Here is an 18,284-nt window from a genome sequence, read left to right on the forward strand (position 1 = left end):
ACAAACACAGATCAAGCAACATGATCTAAATGACACAAACCTTCAGGTCCCTGACCCCTGGCTTGACCTTCCCAGTAACCACCAGCTCGGAGCCCTGGAAGTAGTTAGGGAAGAGGGAGCGTGTGACGTCAAAGGCCTGGTCGTCCATGTAGGTCAGCTGGATGTCTGACAGTAGCGGGCTGGCCACCTCATCGTAGAATCCCTTAAGCTGGAGTGCGGCGTCCGCATCCTCGTACACCATCCTCGCCACGCCGCGGTTGTCCAGTGCCAGGCGCCGTAGCAAAGGGAAGTCGGCGTCGTCCCCGAAAGCCAGGCCGAACAGAGAGGTGGCCCCCAGGGTGCTCTTAGCGTTGCTCAGGATGAAGTCACCGGATGTCACGCCGATGGTAGCCTCACCGTCCGTCAGGAAGATGACCAGAGGGACCCGGCGGGTACCACCGGAGGAGGAGGGAGGGTTGACCAGCTGGGCGGCTGAGAGGAGGGCTGCATTGATGTTGGTCCCTGGAGGATAGAGGGACAAATGGGAAGGAGGTGTGGAGCAGAGAGGGAGGGGTGGCGGTGGAAGGAATGGAGGATGCAGAAGAGGATGAAAAAGAGGAGTCAGAAGATGGAATGGAATGAAGAAGAGAGAAATACCGACAGTGTTTTCATGGTCTTGTCAAGTTGCTGCAGATATATTGCAATTCAAGTACATCAGACTCAATCCCACTCACATCCTTCAGCGATGATCCTCTTGACAAAGTCCTTAGCGTCTCGTATGTTAATCCGCGTGGCCCTCACTGTGCGACCCTTCCTCCAGGTGTGGACCTTGTCTGAGAAAGTGATGATGTTGAAGTGGTCCTCCTCACGCAGGTCCCCCAGGATAGTGGACATCGCCTGCTTTGTCTGGTCCACACAAATGCAGAGAGAAGAGAAAGGATAATTTATTGATCTATATAATGTAGAGTCAATGTTGTCATTCTTGTCTAAATGAATGGGGTGCAGCTGGGTGCAATGTGAAAGAGGTACAGGTGTAGGATCTTAATTTGAACACTTTTGTAGCTGGGAATTTTGCAGGAAATGCAGATGAGCTTCGTGATTTACACAAATTCACTGAAAACCCACACTAACACACGGTTACTGTATATTAACAATATTGCACTTTTCATGTAGCATACTTTTGTCAAGCTAATAGCCGAACCACCGATCAAGCAACATTATGGACTAAACGTTCAAATCCTGGTGCTGCATTATTTTGCTGTGACAATATAGGTCAAATAAATAAATACATCTGTAATACTTCTACTGTACCTGTTTGATCTTGGTGCCAATCATGGAGCCACTGACATCAATGACAAAGATGACATCCTTGGGGACAACAGGAAGCCCTCGAGGTGCAAAGTAGTGGACAAAGTATCCATCAAACACCTGAGAGAGGCCAAAAGAAGAGAACGATAACTCACTTGATGAGATTATTGTCTCACTAGATACTGTCATTTGTACAGTATTTGTTGTGTAGGACTTTGGTCCTAGACAGTGTGTAATGCTTGTGCAAGCGTGCATACATGGGTGTGTGTGTGTGATGACCTGTATGTCCCCAATGAGGTCACTGAGTTCTACATCGTACTGGATGATGTAGTCAGCGTTGAGTCCCTTAGAAGAGGCACTGCTCTGCTGCTGCAGGCTGGGGCTGTAGTGCACACGAGCACAACGAGGGTTCTGCTGGACCTGGGTGGAGGCTGGAGCCTCAGACTCACCTGGATGGAAGAGAAGGGAGGCCAGAGAACACCCAGTCAGTTCACAGACAGTCATTGTGCATGTTTGAGATATACTACAGTATGTTGAAGTCGGACTGCACACAATCACACAAACACAAATCACCCTACTATACAATAACTACTCATTGTTATTTTTTAAGTTTAATTGTCACTGATAGGTTTGGTTTCTGAGCTTTAACTATAATTAATCATTAGTTATAAAAGAGACATGAGGGGTGCCATAATGAAGCTTGGGAGGGGCTGAGTGCAGGGAACATGGTCACATGTGGCAATACTGACAAGGGGAAGAAACATTTAAGGCCCATATCACTCAGCTCCCTGACTAGCAATAATGATGCAATGTTTAGCAATAAGGAGGAGACTCCACCCAAAGTGAGATATGCATACTACCATGGGGGAAACCATGTTTTTTGTTTAATGCAGTTGTATTGGCCCTCTGGGCAGAATAAACTCGGTTTGAAGCTTCCATAGTGTCCGTTGAGTTTGTACTCTGAAAATTAGAACCTAACATCACACACCGGATAGGTGCAGTGAAACGTGTTGTTTTACAGGGTCAGCCATAGTAGTACAGCAGCCTTGGAGCAATTTAGAGTTAAGTGCCTTGCTCAATATTTTTCACCTTGTCGGCTCAGCTATTCCAACCAGTAACATTTCGGTTACCGTCTCAATGCTCATCCCAATGCTGTAACCACTGGGCTACCTGCCATTAGTGATTTTGCACCCTGACTTGCTCAAACTGATGCCCTAAACATGCTGATTGTATTACAACTAGTACTACTACTTTGACAATGAACATTGATGGTTGTCTTTTCCTATGTTACCTGTGACAGTGTTGGAGAGCAGTCGACTGGTCTTCAGCGGGAGGACCTTGATGAAGCTGAGTCCTGTCCTCTCTGCAATACTGACGTCCAGGGTGAGGTTAGTCACCAGTCCTCCAGGCCTCAGACCCAGGGTCAGTTCATAGCGACCCAACCTGCGGGGCAACAGCTCCTCATAGGACAGAGAGAAGGACATCCGGGTCCCCGAGGGAACACTCACCGCCACGCGGAACTTCTCGATCTCCCTCTCTCTGAGACCACAGCAGAGGAGAAACAACAGAGAGAGAGACAGTATTGGAGTGATGGTGTCAGTGGTCTATGGTGAACCTGAAAGAATGGCTGAGAGAGCATTGATGGAATGGAGTAGGATCCAGACTAAAGTGATAGAAAGATGTGAGTGGATGTGGTGGGTGGGTGATGGATGTCTGATTTGTACTGCAGAAAATCTAGAGAAAAATGGAAATAGTTTCTTACTCTTTCACACAAAACATAGAAATCTGAATAAAACGCATATCAAAGAGTGAACGTGGTATCAAATACTTTTTCAGACTGACTTGGTGGCAACAAGTCCAGCTGTTTTTCCTTGTTTCTTGGCTGCGTCATACATCTTCCTGGCGACACTCCTCTCCTTCACCTGGGCGATGTACACTTTGTCATTGGAGGTGCTGTGGAATAAGAGGACAGAAATAAAGTAAAATAGCCCTCTGGGTAACTCACAATGGTCAGACTATGTGAACAAACATGCTTTGGTCTCATAGATTGAAAACGTCAAGGTTTATTGACAGTAAATAGACTTTCCTTTACCATAAATGTACTTTCCTTTATGGTAACTATTTGTATTATCAGTCACGTGTTACAAAACAATAATATACTGTACTTCACAGCATTCGAGTTGGACTAAGATGGAGGACATCTTAGATATATTTGTCCCAAAGCAAGCACCAGCTAGCATTGAGCTAGCCTCGAGCTAGGCCCATAAACCAGCTAATTCTAGGGCTACAATACCTCCTTCGCCAATTGGCCTGGACCCTTTATTGTCGTCACGGAGCCTTGCTGATCCATCACGACTGGACTGCTGGCATGATCGCCCGATGTGGTCTCAACAGGCTATTCTGTTACGATGTCGCCTAAGAACCATCTACTAGCCCCGAACCGCAAGCTTTTCTGAACGCTGTATCCCCTGCTCACCTAGCATAGCAGTGACTACCAAACGGCACCCTGACTCACCTATTGTTGCTCTTTTGACCCTATGATCACTCGGCTACACTGATGATGCCGCCTGAACTGTTTCAATAACACGGTACCTCATTTTGTTTACCTGTCAGCCCCCGTCTCGAACTCAGGTCCTGAATGTAACTAACTGACCCGCTTTTCCCATTCATCGCCATTTACCCGTTGTTGTCTTAGCTCGCCTGATCAACACCTGTGAATGCTTTATGCCTCTCTCTAATGTCAATATGCCTTGTCTACTGCTGTCTTGGCTAGATCTTATTGTTTTATTTCACTGTAGAGCCCTTAGTCCTGCTCAACATGCCTTAGATATCTCTTTTGTCCCACCCCAAACACATGCGGAGACCTCACCTGGCTTAACTGTTGCCTCCAGAGACGAAACCTCTCTCATTGTCACTCAACGCCTAGGTTTACCTCCACTGTACTCACATCCTACCATAGTCTGTACATTATGCCCTGAATCTATTCTACCACGCATAGAAATCTGCTCCTTTTATTCTCTGTTCCCAACCCACTAGACGACCCGTTCTTATAGTCTTTAGCCGTACCCTTATCCTACTCCTCCTCTGTTCCTCTGGTGATGTAGAGGTTAACCCAGGCCCTGTAGCCCCCAGTTCCACTCCTATTCCCCAGGCGCTATCATTTGTTGACTTCTGTAACCGTAAAAGCCTTGGTTTCATGCATGTTAACATCGGAAGCCTCCTCCCTAAGTTTGTTTTATTCACTGCTTTAGCACACTCCGCCAACCCTGATGTACTAGCCATGTCTGAATCCTGGCTTAGAAGGCCACCAAAAATTCAGAAATTTCCATCCCCAACTACAACATTTTCCACCAAGACAGAACTGCCAACGGGGGTGGAGTTGCAATCTATTGCAGAGACAGTCTGCAAAGTTCTGTCATGCTATCCAGGTATGTGCCTTTCCAGAAATAAGTCTCTCACTGTTGCCGCTTGATATAGAAGTTAAATAAAGGTAAAAAAAAATGTATATATATATATATATATATATACATACATGATGTCCAATAACACTCAAATGGACAGCAGATCATTGACAGCTTATGGCAAATGTCATATGGCAAATGTCATATGGCTAATGCCAAGTGTCACACAGCAAAAATCCAAAAGATGGCGAGCGAGCGAGCTCCACAGTAAATTTTCATACTGCAAATGCACATCAAGTCAAGACCCAAGGGTGAAATTTAGAAAATTTGAAAACAAAATAAAAAATGTATCACCCTCTAAAAAAGTGATTTCTGGACCGTTTTTTGAAATTCTTTAGATATTTTTGACAATTATACATGTATAAGAACTGTATGAACATACCTTTGTCATATTTTATTGTCATTTTTTAAAAACTTGTTCATAAGGCATATGTTTTGTCCATTTGCAATATGATTTCATAGGAAGTCAAAAGTCAAAGTCAAAAGTCAGTGAACCATTGCCAAATGCCATAAGAAATGTCCAAATGCAATATGAAAGTATTGAAAGTGGCAAATCAGGATGATATGTCCATTTTCCATGTACGATCATAGGAAGTCGGTTTCCAAACCCAAAAGTCAGTGAACTATGTTAAGCCATGAATCAACTTACAGTGCCTTGCGAAAGTATTCGGCCCCCTTGAACTTTGCGACCTTTTGCCACATTTCAGGCTTCAAACATAAAGATATAAAACTGTATTTTTTGTGAAGAATCAACAACAAGTGGGACACAATCATGAAGTGGGACGACATTTATTGGATATTTCAAACTTTTTTAACAAATCAAAAACTGCCGAGCAGTAATTGGTGCTGAAAATCCACATTTTCCGGGCTTTGCTACGGGGTCCTTGAGTGAGCTATCGGACAGAAATGTTAGGGTCCGTCTCTATGGGCCGAGGCAGTTTCAATACACCTAGTTTTCCGACTCTGGGACTTTTCTAAATGTCGTCATTTTCGTGATGGTCAAAATGAATTGAAGTTATTGCAAATGTACGAGGCTGTTTCTCGGTCTGAGAACCTTCTAGAGCCACATAACTCACAGTGCACTATCAACTTGAGCTCTAGAACAGGTTTCTAAAGTTTCAGAGCTCTAGGTCTGACGGTTCTTTGATAGTTCGAACAAAGGTAACTATTGCAGGCTCTGTGTGTCTGTAAGCTCCACAGTCTGTCATTCCATCCTTGCTGTGTGTGAGTTTTTCTTGGAAATCTAATGGGATAAATGACTGATTTAAAGTTCATGAGGGTTGCCTAATCACACATTTGAAGTTTTGGAAAAATGTGACTTTCTTAACCCTTCAAAGCAGCCCTTTTGACCCCAATGTAATCCACTTCCTTTGGCACAGGAAGCTAAAAGTAAACACATATCCTCATTGGGGTAGGCCTTTACAGAATCCTGAGTTTAACTTCTCTGGGTAGGGGGCAGCTTTTGGAAATTTTGGATGAAAAGCGTGCCCAAATTAAACTGCCTTCTACTCAGGCCCAGAAGATAGGATATGCATATAATTGGTAGATTTGGATAGAAAGCACTTTAACGTTTCCAGAACTGTTAAGATAGTGTCTGTAAGTATAACAGATCTGATTTGGCAGGTGAAAACCTGAGAAAAATCCATTCAGGAAGTAGGATTTATTTTGTTTGTTGTAGTTTTCTAATCAATGCCATTACAGTATCCATTAATTTAGGACTCAAATTGCAGTTCCTATGCCTTCCACTAGATATCAACAGTCTTTAGAAATTGTTTCAGGCTTGTATTCTGAAAAATGAGGGAGTAAGAGCAGTCTGAATGAGTGGACCCTGCCGTGTCAGAGCTTTTTCATGTGCACGACTGAGAGAGTGCCTTTCTTGTTTACCTTTTATATTGACGATGTTATTGTCCGGTTGAAATATTATCAATTATTTAGGCTAAAAACAACCTGAGGATTAATTATGAACATTGTTTGAAATGTTTCTATGAACTTTACGGATACTATTTGGATTTTCTGTCTGCCTGTTGTGACTGTGTTTGAGCCTGTGGATTACTGAAGAAAACGCGCAAACAAAACAGAGGTTTTTGGATATAAAGAGACTTTATCGAACAAAAACAACATTTATTGAATAAATTAATCTCTTCTGAGTGCAGCCATATGAAGATCATCAAAGGCAAGTGATAAATTGTATCTCTATTTCTGACTTGTGTAACTCTTCTACTTTGCTGGTTACTGTTTGAAATGATTTGTCTGCTGGGCTATGTTCTCAAATAATCGTACGGTATGCTTGTTGTCCCGTAAGGGAGATGTTGTTGTCCTAGCACCACACGACCAGGTATCTGACCTCCTCCCTATAGGCTGTCTCGTCGTTGTCGGTGATCAGGCCTACCACTGTTATGTCATCGGCAAACTTAATGATGGTGTTGGAGTCGTGCCTGGCCATGCAGTCATGAGTGAACAGGGAGTACAGGAGGGGACTGAGCAAGCACCCCTGAGGGGCCCCTGTGTTGAGGATCAGCGTGGTGGATGTGTTGTTACCTACCCTCGCCACCTGGGGGCGGACCGTCCAGGAAGTCCAGGATCCAGTTGCAGAGGGAGGTGTTTAGTTCCATGGTCCTTAGCTTAGTGAGGAGCTTTGAGGGCACTATGGTGTTGAAAGCTGAGCTCTAGTCAATGAATAGCATTCTCACATAGGTGTTCCTTTTGTCCAGGTGGGAAAGGGTAGTGTGGAGTGCATTAGATATTACATAATCTGTGGATCTGTTGGGGCGGTATGCAAATTGGAGTGGGTCTAGGGTTTTTGAGATAATGGTGTTGATGTGAGCTATGACCAGCCTTTCAAAGTCCTTCATGGCTACAGACGTGAGTGCTATGGGTCGGTAGTCATTTAGGCAGGTTACCTTAGTGTTCTTGGGCACAGGCACTATGGTGGTCTGCTTAAAACATTTTGGTATTACAGACTCGGACACTGAGAGATTGAAATGTCAGTGAAGGCACTTTGCCAGTTGGTCAGCGCACGCTCACAGTACACATCCTGGTAATCCAACTGGCCCTGCAGCCTTGTGAAAGTTCACCTGTTTAAAGGTCTTACCCACATCGGCTGCGGAGATCATGATCCCACAGTCTACCGGAACAGCTGGTGCTCTCATGCATGTTTCAGTGTCATTTGCCTCGAAGCGAGCATAGAAGTAGTTTAGCTCTGCTTCCCTTTGTAGTCTGTAATGGTTTGCAAGCACTGCCACATCCGACGAGTATCAGAGCCGGTGTAGTACGATTCGATCTTAGTCCTGTATTTACGCTTTGCCTGTTTGATGGTTCGTCTGAGGGCATAGCAGGATTTCTTATAAGTTTCCGGGTTAGAGTCCCACTCCTTGAAAGTGGCAGCTCTAGCCTTTAGCTCAGTGCGGATTTTGCCTGTAATCCATAGCTTCTGGTTGGGGTATGTACGTATGGTCACTGTGGGGACGACGTCATCTATGCACTCATTAATGAAGCCAATTACTTATGTTGTGTACTCCTCAATGCCATCGGAGGAATCCCGGAACATATTACAGTCTGCGCTAGCAAAACAGTCCTGTGGCTTAGCATCTGCTTCATCCGACCACTTTTTTATTGATCTAGTCACTGGTGCCTCCTGCTTTAATTTTTGCTTGTAAGCAGGAATCAGGAGGATAGAATTACGGTCAGATTTGCCAAATGGAGGGCAAGGGAGAGATTTGTATGTGTCTGTGTGTTTTATTCTCCAAAGAAGATCCATTCTAATGGTTGTCCTTCTGGAAGGTTCTCCCATCTCCACAGAGGAGGATGGAGCCAGGTTTCCTCCAGACGTGACACTTGGCATTCAGGCCAAAGAGTTTAGTCTTGGTTTCATCAGATCAGAGAATCTTGTTTGTCATGGTGTAAGAGTCTTTAGGTGCCTTTTGGCAAACTCCAAGCGGGCTGTCATGTGCTTTTTACTGAGGAGTAGGTTCCGCCTGGCCACATTACCATAAAGGCCTGATTGGTGGAGTGCTGCAGAGATAGTTGTCCTTCTGGTCTCCCATCTCCACAGAGGAACTCTGGAGCTCTGTCAGAGTGACCATTGAGTTCTTGGTCACCTCCCTGAGCAAGGCTCTTCTCCTCCAATTTCTGAGTTTGGCCGGGTGGCCAGCTCTAGCAAGTCTTGGTGTTCCACACTTATTCCATTTAAGAATGATGGAGGCCACTGTCTTCTTGGAGACCTTCAATGCTGTAGACATTTTTTGGTACCCTTCACCAGATCTGTGCCTCAACACAATCCTGTCTCGGAGCTCTACGGACAATTCCTTTGACCTCATGGCTTCGTTTTTGCTCGGACATGCGCTGCCAACTGTGGGACCTTATATAGACAGGTGTGTGCCTTTCCAAATCATGTCTAATTAATTTAATTTACTATAGGTGGATTCCAATCAAGTTGTAAAAACATCTTAAGGATGATCAATGGAAACAGGATGCACCTGAGCTCAATTTCGAGTCTCATTTCAGTTTTTTCTAAAGGCCTGTTTTCGGATTGTCATTATGGGGTATTGTGTGTAGATTTATTAGTAAAAATAAGTCTGTCACATAACAAAATGTGGATAAAGTCAAGGGATCTGAATACTTAAAAAATGCACTGTATATAGGGAATAGAGTGGCATTTGGGACCCATACCTGATTACTGGAAAGACCTTCATCCAAACCATACAGTTTATGTGCTAAAATAAGGTCCTTTGAACAAATATATTAAAATAATAACCAACAGGGACCGAAATAAACTGCAGCCTTGAAGCAAGTCTTGTTTCAGACACAGAGCAGAATGGAATGTTGGGTTTATCAGGGTGGAAAATATAGCGGCCTGTATGTATGTGTAGCTGAGAGGGAGTGGGAACTGGGAACGGCTGCAATTGAGTGACCTACACACAGAACACAAGGCCCTCAGTCCCACGTTGAGAAACGCAATTGAACTAAGAAATAGAGTCGCACGGCTATTTTCCTACTGAGTTAGTTGGTGACGAGCAGGCGGCCCTGTGTCGAGTGTGTCGAGTGTGTGACTGACAGTAAAAGAGATTATGAGATTCTATGCATGTTAAACTAAAACTACATGTAAATGGGTCTGTGCGTGACATGTGTAGGCTGTGTGTCAGTATGTAGTTATATGTGTGTGCGTGCACGTGTACCTTGGCTCAATGCCTTGGTAAACTTCGCAGGAGAGAGAGAGGGGGAGGAAAACAGGCCAACGTCCTGTCATTTTTTCTTATAACTTTCCGACGTACATTTATAAAGCTGGGTATTCATCTGGTTCTAAGGTCCCTCCGAGTCTTCCCCCTTCTGAGCCGCTTCTGCTCCCAAACCCAACTACAGACTGCGGTTCCTCGTTGTGTCTGTAATGTTTACACATCAAATTATGTGTCTCCTTTCCACACTGCACGGAATGTCAGTTCCTGACATAATTCCTTTGAAGTTTTTATTTGGATCCACTGACCTGACTGGTGTACAGGATTTGTTTTGTTTATTTACTTTTTTCTATATTTCTATGTACTAATTAAATGTTATACTCTCTGAGGTGAGTCATACTGTCTCCCGCATGTGAACGATCCCCTTCACAGTTGAAAGTAAAAGTCCTTTTGATCCTGAAGGACAATAGCCTGAGTGCCAGTATGTTTGTGCTATAATGCCAACTCCTCGTCCCTCATTGTCAAGCATAAGGAAGGGAGCAGAAACAGACTGGGACCCAGGCAAGAAGGATGTAATTCCAAGGGAAAGAACAATTAATTTGATTACATGCCCACTACCTGTGATGAGGTGTCTTATAAGAACACAAGAGAGAGAGAGAGAGAGAGGATAATAAGTAAACTTGACTTGAAGCGTGTGATTCTGACTCACATGGTGAAGTTGGAGATGAATGCAGCAGAGGGCAGGTCCACCTCAAAGGCTGCCTCCTTGGTGACAGGTAGCTGGTTCCACACAGAGCTTTGGATTGTGGTGTGGGCATAGCGAGACACGACAGAACACCTCACATGGTAGTCTGTCACCTTCAGCTGTGAACACACAAGACACACCAAACTTCAGTAACTAACATGTACATTTGATCTGATGAAATCTTTATATAGCTACCCTAGTACAAAACCAATAGTGACCTCATGAGGAGCTTTGGACTTCTTGGTGTAATGGCTGTTTGACTGACAGTTGAGAAGACCCAGGTTTGAGTCCTGGTCGGGCTCTTTTGGAATTGGAAATCCAACTATTACTGGGCTTTTTACCCTGGTTTCAGTGGCTTGACAAGTTTAGACAAATGATACAAAGCCACACTCTGCAAGATATCCCTCCCACCCCCTTGTTTACTTGGCTAATTCTGGGCCCTGCTGAGACCAATCTGGTCAGCTGGGCCACATTACTGCTAGGCCAGGACACAGACAAACAGACAGGTTTCTCGTTACTCACTGGTATCAAAGACAGTGGACAAGCTTTCTGACACATCAGAGACCTATCAATTTAGAGTAATAATGGATGATTTACATTCTGTCACTGGCAACATTCAAACCATCAAATAAAGTGTTGCCTCCATTGAGCACTGTAGGGTTTCTTACTATGTGTGGCACACAGGTTATAACTACAGATTGCAATGAGAGTGATAGGTAGATCTTCACTTGCTGCATTACTTTTTCCTAACCTAATACTAGTGCCTTTAATCATCATGTTGCTATACATTTCCTGATGTGGCCTTGTTTTAGATTTGGTTCATTAATAAACTGAATTCAAATATTAGTTGGTTCAGGGTTGGGTTTGATATGGGTGTCTCTTGTGTGTGTTCGCAGGTGGGAAGCGTAAGCCAAATTATTTAACCAATTAGCTTCAGCTGGCTGGTGTGCTACCGGTGGCAAAGTTGTTTTGACTTTGAATAGCCTAGCTCTGGGGATAGATAGGGACAGTCAATGAACTACGCAATGTAAATGGGACAACATTTTCATGTTGCACATTTTTCAGTTGTCTCATTAAATGCTTTCGACATTCGAATATGCATTTCTACAATTTGTAGGTGGATTGAGATTTTCAAGTCATTGTTATTTGTTGATATTGACCTTTTAAAATATTGTCCCATGTACAGTGTGTAATTTACTGATGGTCCCTCACTAGCCCCATAGGAATATTTATTGGCTGCTGCCAGCTGTGAGCAGGTGGGCAGGATTAAAACAAACCCAACCAATAGAAAACTGTTATGAGACAATTCATTGCGTGACATAAAATGTTTCCCTATCATCTCGCAAATCTCAGTTTTGACGAGACTGACTTTATGACCAAAATTATCCTATTTTACACTTTGTAGTCAATTTTGACACTATTTTCAAAAACAAAAGTTGTTTCCACGTAATTATGTTGAACCAATGTGGAGTAGCATGGGGCGTTGAGAAAAAGGTTTTAAAGCATCATTTCTGCAACTCTACAAATGTTTCCATGGGGCAGAGAAAACATTTTGCAGTTTTAAAACTAATTTCAGGCAATTCTATTCATTTTGCCATTGGTCTGAGAGAAAGAAATTCAGTTTTAAAGCATATTTAATACAATTCTAAACATTTTCCTATGAGATGGAGAGAAAATGTTGCACTTTTAAAGCTAATTTCCTGCAGTTCTTCACATTATGCCATGGGACGGAGAGAACATTTAGTTAGCAGTTTTAAAGCCATCTATAAAATGTTGCTGACAAGGGCTAGTGGTGGAAAAAATACTCAATTAATATACTTGAGTAAAAGATACCATAATAGAATATGACTCAAGTTAAAGTGAAAATCACCCAGTAAAATACTACTTCGGTAAAAGTCTAAAAGTATTTGGTTTTAAATATACAAGTATCAAAGTATCAAAAGTAAATGGAACTGTTCAAATATACTTATACATATCAAAAGTCAAAGTAAAATGATAAATTCCTTATATTAAGCAAACCAGATGGAACAATTACATTTTTCCATTTACAGATAGCCAGGGGTACACTCCAACACTCAGACATAATTTAGAAACGAAACATTTGTGTTAAGTGAGTCTGCCTGATCAGAGGCAGTAGGGATGACCAGGGAGGTTCTCTTGATAAGTGCGTGAATTGGACCATTTTCCTGTCAAATTGTAACGAGTACTTTTGGGTGTATGAAGTAAAAAGTACATTATTTTCTTTAGGAAAGTAAAAGTTGGCAAAAATATAAATAGTGAAGTGAAGTCCAGATACTCCAAAAAACTACTTAATTAAGTAGTACTTTAAAGTATTTCTTACTTTAAGTACATTACATCACTGGCTAATTGAGTGACTGTCAGCAGGCATGTAGCTACTTTTTTGGTGGGAAGACTCAATTTACTGATGAGTTTTCATCTTGTTATATGTCACTCACTGACAGTCACTCAATTACCCGGTTAGTAAAAAATAAAAATTGATTGGTAAATTAGTCTAGTTAGTCTAGCCAGCGACAGTATCTACAGTAAACTTGTAATACCCATGGCCGAATTATCAACCTGGCAGGCAGGGCACGTGCCCAAGGGCCTTGACCTCCAGGGGGCCCCATTGATTTGGTTAGTCACGCGGGGCCCTAAGCCGCCACTTTTGTCACTAGCCAGATATCTCTGAATTGAATGTTTTTTTTTTGCTTATGACACATTCCACTGGGACTGGGTCATGAACAACAGGCTGTTTCATGTAGCTCATACTCACCACAGATTTAGCTGCTTTGCTCTGGCGTCTCACTCTCTGGAGAGAAAATAGAGAGAAAGTTAATAAAAGTGTAAAGAATCCTAACTATAGGATTGAGCACAGCAGTAAGGAACATTTATTCACACCAGTGCCCTGACAGTAACAGATTTCTGGAGTCCTGTAGTTTGGAAAAATGTCATCAAAACAAGCTGATGTCCTCTGAACATTGTACAAAGCTTTAAAATATTAATAGATTCATAAAAGCTTGCTTAGTAGTGACTTAAGACCACAGAGTTGCCCTAAAGCAATCATTATTCCAAAATGTATAAGCTTCCACACAATTTTCTATCACTGTATGGGAAAGAAGATTATTTAAAATGCAAGTTAGTACATTTAGGTCCTTATCTACGATAATAAGTTGTATTAAAGAGGAGAACTTGACTTAGAAAAGTGACAACATTCTAACAAGGATTACCTTACAAAATCCCCTCCTTTTAAATTAATCTCCAGAATCTGTGTGGTGTTGGGTCAATATTTCTGTGTCAAAATAAGATGAATCGAAGCTATTCATGAATGAAGGGGTAACTTTAAATAAATGCTCTCACTGTACACAGAGGTGCAGGTTTGGTTTCAAATGTTCATTTAGATCACAAATCATTGTTGTGTCAATCCTTTACCACATATCCAAGATATACAACACAATCAAATACCTTTAAAGAGAGGAAAACATTTTAATTTGCAGGCCGGGGTTCATTCTTCAGTGACAATTTTAATATACATTTTAAGTGAATTAGAAACTTTATTTTAAATGAATGTAAATGTAGGCTATATTATGTGTTACTATGTTTATTAAGTGTTTCCATTTCATAATCGTATTCACATCTGCCATATGCAGAGCCTTCAGAAAGTACTCACAACCTTTGACTTTTTCCACATTTTGTTGTGTTACAGCCTGAACTTAAAATGGAATAAATTGAGATTTTGTGCCAATGGGCTACACACAATACCCCATTATGTCAAAGTGGAATCACACTACATTACCAAAAGTATGTGGACACCTGCTCGTCGAACATTTCATTCCAAAATCATCGGCATTAATATGGAGTTTGTCCCCTCTTTGCTGCTATAACAGCCTCCACTCTACTGTGAAGGCTTTCCACTAGATGTTGAAACATTTCTGTGGGGACTTGCTTCCATTCAGCCACAATCGCATTAGTGAAGTCAGGCACTTTGGGTGATTAGGCCTGACTCGCAGTCGGCGTTTCCAATTCATCCCAATGGTGTTAAATGGGGTTGAGGTCAGGTCTCTGTGCAGGCCAGTCAAGTTCTTCCACGCGGATCTCGACAAACCATTTCTGTATGGACCTCGCTTTGTGCACGCGGGCATTGTCATGCTGAAACAGGAAAGGGCCTTCCCCAAACTATTGCCACAAAGTTGGAAGCACAGAATCTTCTAGAATATCATTGTATGCTGTAGCGTTAAGGTTTCCCTTCACTTGAACTAAGGGGCCTAGCTCGAACATGAAAAACAGCCTCAGACCATTATTCCTCCTCCACCAAACTTTACAGTTGGTTCCATGCATTGGGGCAGGTAGCTTTCTCCTGGCATTCACCAAACCCAGATTAGTCTGTTGGACTGCCAGATGGTGAAGCGTGATTCATCACTCCAGAGAACGCATTTTGACTGCTTCAGAGTCCAATGGCGGTGAGCTTTACACCACTCCAGCCGACGCTTGGTGATCGTAGGCTTGAGTGCGTCTGCTCGGCCATGGAATCCCATTTCATGAAGGTCCCGACTAACAGTTTTTGTGCTGACGTTGCTTCCAGAGGCAGTTTGGAACTCGGTAGTGAGTGTTGCAACCGAGGACAGATGATTTTAACATGTTACGCACTTTTGCACTCGGCGGTCCTGTTATGTGAGCTTGTGAAGCCTAGACGTTTCCACTTCACAATAAAAACACTTACAGTTCACCGGGTCAGCTCTAGCAGGGCAAAAATTTGACAAACTGACATCCAATGATGGTGCCACGTTGAAAGTCACTGAGCTCTTCAGTAAGGCCATTCTACTGCCAATGTTTGTCTATGGAGCTTGCATGGCTGTGTGCTCAATTGTCAGCAACAGGTGTGCCTGAAATAGCCAAATCCACTAATTTGATGGGGAGTCCACATACTTTTGTATATATAGTGTATGTTTTGTGACATTTTTACAAATTAAATGAATTTATGTCTTGAGTCATTAAGTATTCAACCCCTTTGTTATGGCAAGCCTAAATATGTTCAGGAGTAAATATTTGCTTATCTAGTCACGTAATAAGTTGCATTGACTCACTCTGTGTGCAATAATAGTGTTTAACATGATTTTTGAAAGACTACCTCATCTTTGTACACCAGTGAATTTCAAACAACGATTCAACAACAAAGATCAGGGAGGTTTTCCAATGCCTCGCAAATTAGGTCAGATATTGGTAGATGGCAACAACAAAAAATTTAACTCAAATGGAATCTTCCTTTCAGCATGGAAAGGTATTTATTACACTTTGTCACTAAAGAGATACAGGCATCCTTTCTAACTTAGTTGCTGGAGAGGAAGAAAACCACTCACTTATTTCACCATTAGGCCAGTGGTGACTTTAAAATAGTTACAGAGTTGAATGGCTGTGATAGGAGAAAACTGAGGATGGATCAACAACATTGTAGTTACTCCATACATCCTGTTTGCAATAAGGCACTAAAGTAAAACTGCAAACAATTTGGCAAAGAAATTAACTTGTCCTGAATACAAAGCGTTATATTTGGAGCTAATCCAACAAAACAAATCACTGAAATGGAGTAGAGCTACGCACAGGCAAAATCCTAAAGGAAAACCTGCTTCAGTCTACATTCCAACAGACACTTGAAGACAAATTCACCTTCAGCAGGACAATAACCTAAAACACAAGGCCAAATATACACTGGAGTTGCTTACCAAGACGACATTGAATGTTCCTGAGTGGCCTTGTTACAGTTGGACTTTAATCGTATTGAAAATCTATGGCAAGACTTGAAAATGGACTTGAAACAACCAACCTGATAGAGCTTGAATATTTTTTAAAGGAATAATGTGCAAATATTGTGCAATTCAGGTGTGCAAACCACTTAGAGACTTACCCAGAAAGGCTCACATGTGTAATCGATGCCAAAGGTGATTCTTTTTCAATACATTTGCAAAACAATACTATAAACATGTTTTCATTTTGTCATTTTGGGTATTGTGTGTAGATGGGTTAGAAAAAATATATTTAATCTATTTTTAATGTAGGCAGTGACACAACAAAATGTGGAATAAGTCAAGGGTACGAATACTTTCTGAAGGAACTGTATCCCAATGTAATGTGCAGTAAAGTTACACCCTCACTCGGGTACAAAAATTACATATTGAGTGCAAAAAGGAATGTAGTATAGTATAAGGGGGGGAGCTGACCGTGGATCAATTATGACGAAAAAAAACATGATTTTTGAGGCTGTCTTGACTGAGTAGCCTGTTTTTCAAGAGTTTCCTATATTAATTCAGTCCCATAGAAATATACATTAATTTCCAATATTAGTCCAGTCCCATAGGAATATACAATAATTCTCACCTGTAAAAGTATGTCTTTTGCTCCCTGGTGTGCTCCAAATTCCTCTGAAAATCCCCGCTGGACTGAGATGATGATGAAAAAGAAAATACAACGGATTTTTAAATCCACTTTCCCCATGGTCATATACTTTTGTCTCCGAGATGAAAAACGTTATGTTGCCAGTGGTCTCACGTTGCCAGTCAGTGAGAGAGATCCAGTGCGTATACACAGCACGCGGTGTGAGTACAATCTCACATATTACACAAGTTAGTTTTGCAAGGGGCAGTCGACTCGTTCCACTCCCTCCACTTTATTTTAATCGTTTTGTAACCTATGAAAAAATAACCGAAAATAAGTTGAAGTATAATTTATAACTGACAGATATTCAGATGAAAACTCAAAAGAAAATCAGTGGGCGCAAAGTTGCAAGAGTTGAGTTCGGTAGGGTATCCTCGAGTGTACATAACTGGATATTTCGCGCACTGTTGCCATCAGCAGCATGAGAAGAAATGACAAATTATTAACCCATGAATGTCGACAGTTTGACAGAAAAACATCCCAAACTCTCTGCTCTTGCCCCTTTCTCAATTCCACAATGGGACCCTATAAAGGACGCTATACCACCCTGACATACAAATAAATAGGCTGCAACATAGGCCGACAAATGTAAAACAAGTATCTTTAATTTTTATAAATGACTATCTGACATCTAGGCTCTAATGAAAGTTTGCATGATCTGTAAAACATTTATAAAAATTGGTGGGGCAATTTATTTTAATTTCACCATTTATTTCATAAATCTAGTTCCAATTATTCAGTACAATAAACTCTTTGTCTTAACTAGTGGTATCATATACCATTGTCACAAATGTATTTATTGTCAACAAGTTTTCTTACAAATATGTAATCAGTATTGTTGCACATCTAGCCAAGCCAAGAGACTCCTTTAGCAAAGTCACGCCGTTTTTCACATCCATCAGGTCCTGTGTGGCTCGGTTGGTAGATCATGGTGTTGTGGGTTGTGGGTTCAATACCCATGTGGGACCAGTACGGAAAAAAAATAATCTAAAATCTACCCACTCACAACTATAAGACCAGAGAGTCTGCTAAAATGTAGACATGTTGTTTGTTTGGGAACTGTTCATGATGTTGACACTTAGTCAGACATGTATCATTAAGTAACAGAAGATGTGTTTATTAATCTATTAGAATGGAGGACATTTTCATTTCGTCATCCTGTAGCCTAATGTCAGAATTGTCTGGCCTCTTTGA

General features: G+C 41.9%; 1 protein-coding gene across 7 annotated transcripts in view; it reads right to left on the minus strand.

Annotated features, from left to right (window-relative positions):
- Positions 1-18,225, minus strand: part of LOC112216312 (inter-alpha-trypsin inhibitor heavy chain H6) — a 33,314-nt gene extending 15,089 nt beyond the window's left edge. For 6 of the 7 annotated variants that reach the window (XM_024376215.2, XM_024376214.2, XM_042299612.1 and 3 more), the window contains exons 1-9: positions 17,034-18,225; positions 13,438-13,473; positions 10,629-10,783; positions 3,130-3,240; positions 2,579-2,826; positions 1,567-1,736; positions 1,291-1,407; positions 714-885; positions 41-501 (exon numbers count right to left, since the gene is read on the minus strand). In XM_024376215.2, the coding sequence (XP_024231983.1) occupies positions 41-501; positions 714-885; positions 1,291-1,407; positions 1,567-1,736; positions 2,579-2,826; positions 3,130-3,240; positions 10,629-10,783; positions 13,438-13,473; positions 17,034-17,156 (1,593 nt within the window). In that variant the 5' untranslated portion in view covers positions 17,157-18,225. Of the gene's footprint in view, positions 1-40; positions 502-713; positions 886-1,290; positions 1,408-1,566; positions 1,737-2,578; positions 2,827-3,115; positions 3,241-10,628; positions 10,784-13,437; positions 13,474-17,033 lie in introns of those variants that run through there. The other variant, XM_024376213.2, reaches the window with a different exon arrangement.
- Between the last annotated feature and the right edge of the window lie 59 nt (positions 18,226-18,284).

This window comes from Oncorhynchus tshawytscha, linkage group LG16 (genome assembly GCF_018296145.1).
Source record: "Oncorhynchus tshawytscha isolate Ot180627B linkage group LG16, Otsh_v2.0, whole genome shotgun sequence".
NCBI lineage: Eukaryota > Metazoa > Chordata > Actinopteri > Salmoniformes > Salmonidae > Oncorhynchus > Oncorhynchus tshawytscha.